This window comes from Hipposideros armiger, unplaced genomic scaffold (assembly GCF_001890085.2).
Source record: "Hipposideros armiger isolate ML-2016 unplaced genomic scaffold, ASM189008v1 scaffold_9, whole genome shotgun sequence".
In the NCBI taxonomy this organism is placed as follows: Eukaryota; Metazoa; Chordata; class Mammalia; order Chiroptera; family Hipposideridae; genus Hipposideros; species Hipposideros armiger.
In genome coordinates, this window is record NW_017731359.1 from 5,646,103 (window position 1) to 5,658,121 (window position 12,019).

Sequence of the window (12,019 nt, forward strand, 5' to 3'; positions counted from 1 at the left end):
TATCATGTTAAAAAGAGGGCAATAGCTCCTTTAGTTATCCTTATCAAATTTTAGACACTCCTTTTTCCACCTTTCCCTCCCCAAAATCTGCTCAGGGCCCAGTATACCCTAGCCCACACTAAAGTGTTAATGCCTAATGTTAATAGCATAAATAATTTATAATTTGCATTTTAAAAAGTACCCACTGGAACAGTCCTTATGAGCTGTATCACTCCAGAGGCAATGAGATCTAGCTCAGTGGGGGTGAGTTGGAGCTGCCTAGACCTTTCCCCAAAGCTGGCTCTGCATTTAAGAGTAACATAAATTTAAGGTTTACAATCTCAGTTAAATAACATGAAATCCCAGCAGACGGGCCTTGGCATTGAGTGTGTGGAGACCCTCACAACAAAAGCCTTCACTTCCTTTTTCCTTCTTTTTGGGCCCACACACACATGGTTAATACTGAATGAGAACTTCCTGTGTGGCCAGGGGCCACCAAAATTTTGCAGAGGAAACTTCTTTTTTGGGTAGACTCTTGAACAGAGACTAAAATCTTCCATGGCCAGATAGAGGTGGTACCCTAAGGACCTAAAAAAATGATTATTCAAACCAAAAGAAACCAAATTTCATTTTGCTCCTTTTATTTACAAGTTTTATTTAAATATCTCTATCTAATGGTTTAGAAAATCAATGTCAAGTGTGAATGTTGGTATACAGCTTAAAACACAATGTCAGTAAATATTAAAGAACATGATTAATCATTTTTAATAAAGTAAATTTTTAATAAAGTAAATGCTTGATAAGAAATCTTTTCCAGGAGGCAGGTTAAACATTAGACGCCTGAAGCATACGGGACAGAGCCTCAATCTGTTCAGGTGATGGTCACACAGTAGTCCAAACGTGTCTTCCACTGGGCATGCGTGACAAGTGGTACCACCAGCCTTTATACCCCAGCTCCAAAGCTACACGGGGGGGGGGGCTTTTTTTGTCATGGAAAAGAGTCACATTCAAAGACAAGCGAACCACTTAAAGATAAAACTAGGATGGCTCAGTTCCAGGACATTCTGGTTTAACCTGGAAGGTTAAGCCTTCCCCAAAACTGTCAAATGAACATAGGTCACAGGTGCTGAGGAACAAAAGTCAAGCCAGACTCATTCTGAACACATTTTCTTGTTCCATACAATTATTCTCTTCTTTAACTCAAGTTTGAGCTGTTTATATGTTATTTATGTATAAAAGGTGCCAGTTCAATTGTGTCTAACCTGAACTTTACCCAGTGTGCCCCATATTACAGATCTTTTAGGCTGGTCATACTTCTGGGAGAAGTGTTTATATAGTAACATACCTCAAAGTTTACATTTTCATTCTAATAAATTAGCTTTAATGTTACAATTAACATCTCAGAAAACCGAGTATCTAAGTAACTTGACCTAACATACTATTGCGTCATTGGGAAAGACATGACGTATTTTTCTGTTTTTCAATGCAAAAATGTATCATGACTTTCCCGACGACCAAATAATTTGAATTTTGGATTAATACCATCTTCCCTATGCATTTTGACCAATCCCCAGAATCAGGAGAGCCATATTTTACTTATATATAAAATATGTTAATTAGGCCAATATTACCATAATTGCTTACCTAAAATAATAAATATGCAATTTAAAATACCAAAGCATACTTTTGAGTAAAGTTACCATCACAATGTTAAACGTTTAGTCTAATTTTTCAGTTCATTTTAGAAGTCTCAAAACTGAAATCTTTACATAAAAAGAACGATAAATGCTTTGGAAGAACTGAGAAGTACCACCAACCCCCTCTCAAATCCCGGTGTCCTCAAGCAGTGCCTCAGGAAGGCCAACAGCAGAACTGTGATCAGGGAGACACACACTGGGGTTTAACCAGAAGGCACCCCTTGGAGCATTCATGGAAAGAGCTGACAAAGTTCACAGTGGAAAAAGGCAGACAATAAACCAGGCTTTCTTCTCTCTCAATATACCAATTAGAAAGCAGGAAATCTATTAAGCAGAGAAAAAACACAGATACGCTTGGAGGAACAGCTGGGAAGTCTGTATTCTCTCAGCTGTCCCACAAGTTACTGAATCAGATACATTTATGACCATGTTGGCTCCAAAATGGATTCACATTCTGTAATCCAGGTAAATGCTCCGAGGGTGTGCCAGCGTTTAGCTGGCATCAAGAACAAAGGTTGTCAGACAAGCAGTCTTCGGCTCTAGCAACAGACCTTCATATGAGCAGAATGGTAGTGATTCACGTTTAATTTCTGAGTTAAGATCTAGGAGATTAGAAGGAATGTTAATGGTTTCAGAATAAAAGGACCAAGGCTAAGTACTCAAGAGAATTTCTTAGATGAAGCCATATCACTAAACAGTTGCACTGGACAATCTACAGGGAAACATCCTCAAGGAGTATCCCAATACTTGAATGAATGTTACTGGGACATGGACAAAAATGAGGAAGTCAAACCTAGTTATTTGCTTTTCTTTCAGTGGATGGCACGAAGGGGTGAGATGAAGAGAGGGATCATCTAATGTAGAGCAGGAAGATAAAAATGTCAGTTTTGTGGGATTATATTTGTGTTTCTATTCAGCGACACATTTCCTGTTGTATAAATGCCACAGTAATTCATGAGAACATGAAACTCATACCCTGAAAAAGGATCCACATGGTTTAATTTTCCAACAAACACAAAGGCTGTGCAGCCCACGGAAGCCATTATGGGTCACATTTATTTTTGCCCCATTCCTATACTAAATATGGTCTAGTTCCTGAGGTGATTTATCTCACATTCTAGGGGCAAGTGTCTCATCCAACAAATCTCCCTCCTCTCTCCTCCCCACCTCTCAGGATGCACATAGGGAGCCTTGGTTAGTGACTGTTTTCAACTCCTTCATGTTTCATCTCTTCAGATTCAGGATGAATCTTAAATCTATAATCCACTGCATAAACCAGTCCTGCCTAAACACAAAGAGATTGCATTTTCTCCTTCCCTGAAACCATTTGAAGGGGAAGCATTCTTTCCAGTTACTCAGCAGCAGTAGGATGAGGGAGTTTAGCACAACAAACGTAGAAATTAACAGAAGAATGTTTGAGAGGTGTAATCAGAAAGGTTAAGTGCTATGACTAAACTTCCAAAGGCTAAGCACTGGAGGAAATGTTATTAAGGCAGGAAAGGCCAGGAGTTAAGGTTTAGACAGAAGTTACCTCCTAGTATAGCTCGAAAGTTCAGGGGATAGGACCCAGTGAAAGGGACAAAAAGCTGCACAAGTAATTTCCGCTGGTCTAGAGGCCTAGCTCCTCCCACCCTCAGCTGAAAACCAGGACAAGTTATTCCAAGCATGTTGACAGGAGGCCTGTTTGCAAGTTTGAGGACTCAGTTTTAAAATAAACTAAAATAGAACTAGAATGCAGCATTTCAAAATGTTTTCACATGTATAATCACACACACAAAAAAGGTTAGAATATTGCATAGAAAACTGTTCTGTAATATCCTTTGTAAACCTAGGTCTTAGTAATTTAAAAATAAAAAGACAAACAAAATCTTGCTTCATAGTTTAAAAGTTCATGATTGTGAGTTGAGGATTATCAAATTTATAGATTTTACAGCAAGACTTCAGAAGATCCTGAAGTTCTTCACATGCTTAGAATCATGATTAAATTTACCCTTTGGAGGCTCAGGCTGACACAGTTTAACAACAGTGTCTTTATGAAAGGACTTGGGCTACATGAGCCCAAGCCAATTCTGTGGTCTCTATGCTCTGCCCTCTCTGCGTAGTAGAAGTGACCAAAACACACAGGGACATGAAATCACTATTATTGTTTTTAAACTCAGGCTGTTTTCTTTTTCTCACATTAGTCTATTATTAAGTAAGCTATATCTGCCTGCCCTTTTAACAGTAAGATTTGAATAGCTAGTTTAAGAGTAAGTGAAAAATGTCTTAGAAGAGCATTTAAGTTAACCTGGGCAATAAGATGGGAGATGCTTAAACACCCTTGTAATATGCATTAATTGAGTCTGAGTTAAAATACACCACAGTGACAGTGATATCATCCCTGTACATTCTCGCCAAGTCATCCGGCAATGTAAGCATTGCCGCCAGCCGCTCTGGCTCCATCTCCCCATACTCATTGTTCCCTATGGCGTGTCGGATCAGACGTGTGGCTGCATTTTGGTCTGCAGCGTGGAGTCCCTGGGCTTTCCTCTGTAGCAGCAGGCTCTGCATGAGTCCCAGGTTGGCAGGTCTCTGGGCCAGGTCCGGCTTGTGCCTACTTGCTTCAGTCAGGTGTTCCACCACCAGCCTCACCACATCCTCATTATCTAGCACATCCCACAGGCCGTCTGAGGCCAGCACAAGGAACTTATCCTGGGGCCTCAGCCTGTGGTATGTGACCTCAGGCTCTGCAGTCAGGTAGGGTGGAGTGTAGTAGTGTGGGGGGGTGAACTGGTAAATGTTGAGGGCCTCGGTGTCAAAACCCCTCTCCAGGACACTGCGCTGCAGCTCTTTACTCCACTTCAGCTGGACGTCCCCGAATGCCCTGCAGGGCATGAGGACTCCCAACAGCCTGTCTTCCATGATGATTGTCCTGTCCTCTGACTCAGGATGCTCCCTTTTTAACCGTGACAGCTCAGCCTCGTTCCAGGCATTGTGGTCATGGGTGAGGGGCAGACAAGACCACATGCCACTGTCCTCCTGGACACCAAGGATGGCCCGGCAGTCACCAGCATTTGCCACATGCAAGTGAACCCCATCAACATGGGCCACGCAAGCTGTTGCCCCAGAGAAAGCGACCTGGAGTGAAAGGTTCCTTGTCATCTCATCTTCCAGAGGAGCCTGGATTTCCAGCGAGATGTCAGAATCCAGTCTTTGGAAGGAGTACATTAATGCTTCCTTAATGTTCAGTCCCATTTCCACGTGCAGGTCAAGCAGCTCCTGCCAGTAGACCCGGAGGTGATCAAGGTGCACTGATGTGACATCCTTGTAGATACTGTCCCCTGGATGCTTAAGCCACTGCAGGATGGGCAGCATAGGCTTCATGCTTTCCATGGCTCCCTCCAACCTCTCCAAGGTCTGCTGAGACATTAGCGACACTGCCACATAGTAGAAAAGCCTCTCACTCACTGCTTGAGCGCACGCATGGCCACCATGTCCATCAAAGATGCCAAACATCAGCCCGTTGGTCTGCAGGCAGGAGGCTACACCTCGCCGGTCCTCCACTGGGGAATTGGCAGCCAGTTGATTGCTCTCAAACCGCAACACCGAATTTGGGCCTCCACTGATGCTGACAAGGTCGAGAATCTTGTGGGCTGACTCACCAGATCGCAGCACTTCATTTACCTGATCAGGGCTGAGCTGTAAGTGAAAATCGTCTTCCTCTGTCGATGTATGTCTGTAGGCTTTTGGCAGAGCAAAGCCATCATATGGGGCATTGTTTTTTAGGGTGGTTGGTGCCCAGGAAAACAGCTTCCATTTTGATTCATTCCTACTTGATGTGCACCTTGAATATAAACTTCTGCTCCCTTGTAATGTGGCAATGCCGTTCCTTGCAGAATTTAAGATCCAGTAAGACACAGTACTTGACATTTTGAAACTATACAAGCAAATGTGTTCCTTCAGCAAAAGGGTTTTTTTAAGGCTGAAAATTAAAGAGTTTAAGAAAGTTTCAAATTTAATATCTTAATAATGATGACTTCTGAAAACATTTAATTTGCTACTATCCTGAACAAAAGTGGTTTAAGGTAAACTATTTAAAAGAGTTGACTAAACTCAAAATACCAAACCAAGTCTCCCTACCTCCCATTATAACACATAAATACATTCCAGAAAATGAGGAAAACAGGGTTTTTAGATGCTTTCTGCTCTTACGGAGCCACTGAGGGCTTCCCCACAGAGCTCATTCATCCTTCAGTTGGCCCAGGGGCCCCTTTTTCTTCTCCTTTCCAAATCCTTTCCCTTGCTAGGGCCCAGTTGTCTAGCTCCTATGTTCACTCTCCCCAGCAGAACGTAAGTGTTTGTTTAAGTGCTTTCCCATTAGTCTATAAGCTCCATGAATTCAGGAATTCATGGCTGCTTTACTAGTGACTCTCCAGGGCACATCCCTATACCAGGCACACAACAGGCCCTCAAACATTGACCGAATGTGGATTTTTAAAGGCTCAGTAGCACACTAGCTGTCTAGCATCAGACGCATTGCCTGAACTCCAGCTGTCTATCCGTGGGCTGGGAATACTAGTCTCATAAGGTTTTGTGAGGATTTAATGAAATATGACCCTTCAATCCAAAAAAGGTAGTTATTACTTTTATTATTAGGTGTATACTTCTCCAGTCATTCTGTACACCTTTTTACATAGTTGTAACCACAACTTTGAATCTAGTTTTCCTGTTAAGAGCATTTTACTCACGATATTACATTTCATGGATGTGTAATATCCCATTTTGGTATAAACGATCACAATTTACTTAACTATTCTCTATTGTAGGGGATTTGAAGGTTATTTCCACCACTCTTTATAAAACACCAAACTACACTGCCTTATGCATCAACCTTTTCCCTACTTAGGTTTTATCCTACTTATTTCCCAAAGGAGGAATTAGTAGGTCAAAGGGTGGAGAGTGGAGAGTCATTGCCAAACTGATTTCCAAAAGGTTCACATCTGCCTCCAAAAGGGCATGCAGGAAAGAGTTTCCTAGCACCTTCAACAGCCTCTGTTGGTATTTTTTCCTTAGACAAAACAACACAGAACTGCTCTATTTTTTACTTTCTATTTTCTTGGGTGACCCGGGAGAAAAGAGCGTTTCCCACGTGTTTTTTGGATTTCATTTATGAATCCTGCCCTCCCCAAGTTTGTCTATTGGAGTATCCGATAGCTCTCAGAACTGAGGACCATCCCCTTCCCCCAACCTACCCGGCTGAACTTGGGGCAGGAGCGGCTGGTCAAGACGCGCACAGAGCTCCGCTCCTCCCCTGTCCCGGGCTCTTTGGAGAAGCCTGGGAGCGTGGCCTGACCTGAGGCGATCCGCCGCAGCCCAGACCCAAACAATTTCGCGTCCCTACAGGTAACAAACAGCTCCCAAATTCAATTCTCTGACCATAGTAGATAAGAGCGCGGCCTCCTCGGTCCACCAAGCCGGGATCTCCCTCAAACCCGGGCGCCGCCAAGTCCTTGAGCCCCAGCTTCCCAGACTGTAAAATAGGGGGATTCAGTCGAGACACCGAGCTCACAGGGGTGCTCCTGGAGCTAAAGCAGCTAGCTAGTGCCTCAGTACGCAGCCAAGGGTCCTTGGCTAGTTGCGAGCCCACGTGGCGCGTGGCGTGAGTGGGGTGACCGTGGCTGTGAGTCCAGCTCTTCCCTGCCGGCCGCGGACCCGCCCCCTCACCTCACCTCACCTTCGCTCTCCACCGGATCACCTGAGCCGATGCCGCGGGAGGGGGAGGGCCCCGGAGAGGCCCGGCGAGATTAGAATGTCCACAACCCGCGCTAGTACCCTTCTTTACCTCGGACCCTCGTACTGCTGTCACCAGCTAGAGCCACTGAGCTGGGGGTCCGTCCCGTCTGTGCCGCACGACCGCCTCCAACCCACCTCACTTCTGAAGGCCACTGGGGCAGATCCGACTCATGAAGGAAGCATCCTCTCGCTAGCCCTTATTGGTTCATCTGCGGAGGCGGGACTTTGACGGACAGTGGAATTGCCCAATGGCTGAGGAGGGCGAGAGGGCAGGCCGAAGGGACGAACCAGGAGGGGCCAAATCCGGTTGCTCCCCACCTACTTGGTATCCGCCCTGCCCCGCTCCTACCCCGAGTAGGTTGAGAGCGGGGCTATGAGACCATTCAGTCATATGACTGAGCATCCCATTACGTGACCACCCCCCACTCTGCACACCCTAAACCGGGCAACCTTTTCAGTTCCTTACTGTTGGTGACACCCCACGGCTTCCTCTCCATTTCTGTGCGGGCCAGTCCAGACCCCTTTCCCAAGCACCACACCCTTATATTCAACCAGGTGGGCACTCCCACTGGAGGCCTCAAATACAACTTGCCCCGAATTCATCTTCCTGTCAAACCAGCTTTTCCCCTCCTCCCCTAACCCAGTTATGGTCTTACAATCCGCCGACAGACCCAAGCAAGAAGCCTGAAAATCACCTCAACTCTTCTTCCCTCTCCCTGGACCCCACCCCACTCTCCTGTCAGTTATCCAATACAGTTAATTTTAACTCCTAAATATTTCTCCAATCCAAACATTTGCCTCCAGCTACTCTACTATCCTATTCCAAGCCTCTCAACATAGTCTCCCCACCTCCAACTTTGACTTGGCCCTAGCCACCTGTCCTCTGCAGTTCCCTAATGAGGGAATGTAAGGAAGATTACAATAGGATAGGAAGAAAGCAATGAGGGGATTGGATTAGAAGATTATGTGCTTTCTTAAGGGTGGTTATGCTTTCAAGTGACCTGCCCAATTAGGAATTTATGCTTTATTACAGCACCCCTTTTTTGTCCACAGGTGCAAAATATTTTTTGTATAGATAGTTATTTGGGGTTACAGAGGGTTGTTCTTCAGGATGGAGGCAGCATAGTTTAATAACTCAATCTGCAGGCATTTATGGTTACCTACAATGTCAGGCTCTGGGCCAACTACTGGAGACACACAGATGGCTGTCCCTACCACACTTTCCTGAGAAAAATTACATAGCTCCACTAAATCTGAAATCACAGTTTTTCTAAGCTACCACACACACATGCCAGTTCCAAAGTAAAAATGTACCGTTGAGGATTTTGTTTGTACTGGAAATTTTGTTTAAAGACTATAACCAGCTCAGTCACCCAATGTATGATGGCCAAGTCAAGGACCCCATCTGATCTTTCAATGCTTCTTTGAAACAAGAAAATGAAGGAAAATAACATATTTCTTGCTTGAGAAAGGGAAAGTAGCAGCTCAGTTGTCATTTTTCTGAGAAAATATTTAAAAATATTCAGCCTCACTCAAAACTAAACAAATGTGAATTAAAATGAGATGCTGATTATTGTCAATCAACCTGATGAATATTAAGACATGATTAATACTTAATGTTGGTGAGTGGGCATTGCCAACTTGGCAGGTGGGTGTGTAATTTGAGGCTACCCAATGGACAGATCTTTGACACTCTAATTCTATTTCTTTTAATTTATCCAAAAGAGAGAGTTAAAGAAAAGCATTACAAATTTTCTACAAGAAACATACAAATACATTACTCCATCTGGCATATCTTATATAATCAGAACCACTTGGAAAGGGCAGTTGTGTGGGCCTTGTACTTGTCATTTGCACTCCAAGTTGCCAATGACTGGTATTCTTTCTTGAAAGTAAATTTGAAGAGGAGTAGAATAGCTCTAGGGGTCTGGTGTAGGGAAGAGGAGGCAAGAGGAAGTTGGGAAACAGCCCTTGAGCCCCCAGAAGTGCATGCTGGTGCCGAGTAGGCTCAATCAGCAAGCAATGGCTATCATGGTGCAGCTTGTGCTGCCCTGTAAACATAGTATGCCAGGAAATTTCAAGTGCCCAGCGGCCACTCTGTGCCACTCCTGGTGAGGTCCCAACCCAAGTGCTTGGGGTGCCCCTTTCAGGCATGTGGGCAACCCCTCAAGGGACCTGCGGACACCCTGGGCTGGATGCAGGGGGAGGGGTAGAGTGTCAGTGCTGTGGCCTGAGAAGTGCTTCCCCCCACCCCCAGCACCTAACAGGACACCAAGCGTGGGGTTGGAAAGGCTTAGAAGGAGATAATGGCCAAAACAGAACATCAGATGGACAAACCAGATTACAACAAAGAAGAGAGGGCCTTTTGATAATAACGACAATTATTTATATGTGCATTTCTTCTCCTCCCTTCCCTTTGTGTGTGCCTCTTTGTGTGCAAAGTTTAATGGGACACACGCCAGTAGTTAACAATGCTTATGTCTAGGACATGAAAATCTGTAGGAGCTTTCACATTCTTTACCTTTCCATTTTCTTATTTACTTAAACAATTTTTTTTAAACGCACAGCAGGTATTTAATCACCAGGAAAACCCCCAATAATGTCTATCCTACACACTTGCACTTAGGCGTGGGAAGGGAGAAGACACAGCACAGAGGACTGTGGGCTGTCTTACAAGGGAGAAAGCTGCGGGGAGGGCAGGGCCTCCAGAGTGCTTTTTCAGCTAGGACACCTGGGAAGTCTCTTCAGATAAGATAGGCTTTGGAGAGAGATCTGAAGGAAGTTAGGGCACGACCCTGTTAGTATCTGGGAGAGAACATATCCATAAGAGAAGACAGCAGGGACAAAGGTCCTGACCTTGTGGACCAACGGAAGGGCTTGAATTTTATGGCTACGGTTGCCTGTTCCATCTTCAACCCTTGGACCAAGGCTGGAAAGGACTTGAGACAGCCTCTTACCCATGCTTTCCTAAAGTGTACTTTGTGAAACCCGATCTGAGAGAAAAGGGCACATCCCTACTACCCACCACTGGGAGAGGTTCACAATGAACAATGGCATAGTTAAGGCACTGAAAAGTCATGTAACAAAAGGAATTCATCCAACTATAATGCAGCAGTGCCAAACATTTCACTACGAACCTTTTTGCTGTAAAATCTAGTTACATCTGACAAAACCCGTGTACTTTGTGAGACACTCATATATCCATTCTTTGAAGAGCAAAATAAAGTCTGGAGATCTGAACTGACTTCCCCAGGTTTCCAGGGCACCCAATTTAAGCTTGTGGCTGAGAAGGGTCTGGGCCCTGCTCACTGGTCTCACAGCCAAGTCACTCTCCTACAAGCTTCTTATCCACATTTAACATCTGTAGGGGCCAATTTGGGCTTCTCCAAATCCACAGGGAGAGCTATACACCTCTTCAGGGAAGACAGTTACCTTCTCACCAAACTGTGTTTTTGTTTAGCCATCTTTAGGTAAAGACCAAAATTTAAATGGGGCCTTCACCTCCATGGGTGCTAACAATGTATGAGTATGCGTCTTTTCTGAGCCTGGTCCCCCAGTGGGCAATAAAGGGCTAGTGCATTTCATATATACTCATGGAAAACCAAATGTATTTTAATTGGCCAATAGTAAACAATTAGAGCCTCCACCTGAACATGCCACTTCTCCTAAAAGGCTGAGAATCCATGGACTGGGTATTTTTTTATGCCTAGCTGAAGACCAGGGTGGCACTGTGGCCTTGGAGCTCATTTACAAAGTGCCAAGTCCCTGAGCATTTTTTACACTTGCTTTCCCAAAAGCCAAACAACTCTTTTGGCACAGGGTACCTGTGTAATGTGGTGGTTTCAGAGCCTGGGCCTTGAGTCAGGCAGACATGAGAACCCCAGCATTGCCATCTATTGGATACCCAGCTTGCGCAAGAGACCTCAGCTGAATTTAGAGCCTCTATTTCTCCATCGGGTGAATGGCAGCAACCATTCCCATGTATGTGGTGGGGGCAGACTCCTCTCCCCACCCCCCACCCCGCCAGCTGTGTAGTGGCTACATAATGGGAACAGAGGAGAGAGTATGTGAAGGTGTTGAGGCAGAGCCTTCCTCCTTTCTTTGCCAGAGTTATTTCTGTCTGAAGAACTGGGACCTGTCACTGTAATCAGGGCACCCCCATCCCCAGGCTACGCTGGAGACTGGGTCAAATTCAATTCATTTTTTTTTTTCCACACTAACTTTCAGTTCCATGTAACTACCTCCAGGTCTTTGCTCCTGCTGTTCCCCTCTCTGGAATGCCCTCCTCTATCCTTCATGCCTTTGAGGAACAGTGGGGCCACTGCCTTGGCCCTCCACGCATGCCCTTTCCCCAGTAGCCCAGAGGTACTCCGTGGCACTAACCAGCTGCCTGCTCTGCCCGGTGCTGGCGCCCTGGACAACAAAGGAAACAGGAGCTTACTGTGCCAGCAGAGCAGGAGCACAAACAACAACAAAAAGAGTCAAATATTTTGACAAGTGGTAACCTGTTGGGCAATGTTCTTTCCCACCACAGTGAGGCTGGGCCCCTGCTGCTGATGGCTGGCTAAGAT

At 45.0% G+C, this 12,019-nt stretch overlaps 1 protein-coding gene across 4 annotated transcripts; it reads right to left on the bottom strand.

Annotated features, from left to right (window-relative positions):
* Positions 1-603: 603 nt before the first annotated feature.
* PDP2 (pyruvate dehydrogenase phosphatase catalytic subunit 2) lies at positions 604-7,647 on the bottom strand. 4 transcript variants are annotated; one of them, XM_019656298.1, is made up of 2 exons: positions 7,498-7,647; positions 604-5,637 (listed from the first exon to the last, which is right to left on the bottom strand). In XM_019656298.1, exon 2 carries the CDS (start codon positions 5,583-5,585, stop codon positions 3,987-3,989), a length of 1,599 nt encoding a protein of 532 aa, XP_019511843.1. In that variant the 5' UTR covers positions 5,586-5,637; positions 7,498-7,647; the 3' UTR covers positions 604-3,986. The 4 variants fall into 4 exon arrangements, with proteins under 4 accessions (XP_019511843.1, XP_019511834.1, XP_019511862.1 ...); XM_019656289.1 differs by having other exon boundaries at positions 7,390-7,647; XM_019656317.1 differs by having other exon boundaries at positions 7,584-7,634.
* Between the last annotated feature and the right edge of the window lie 4,372 nt (positions 7,648-12,019).

Excerpts from the sequence above, each read along its gene's own strand:
- PDP2 (XM_019656298.1), bottom strand. The coding sequence starts at position 5,585 with ATGTCAAGTACTGTGTCTTACTGGATCTTAAATTCTGCAAGGAACGGC.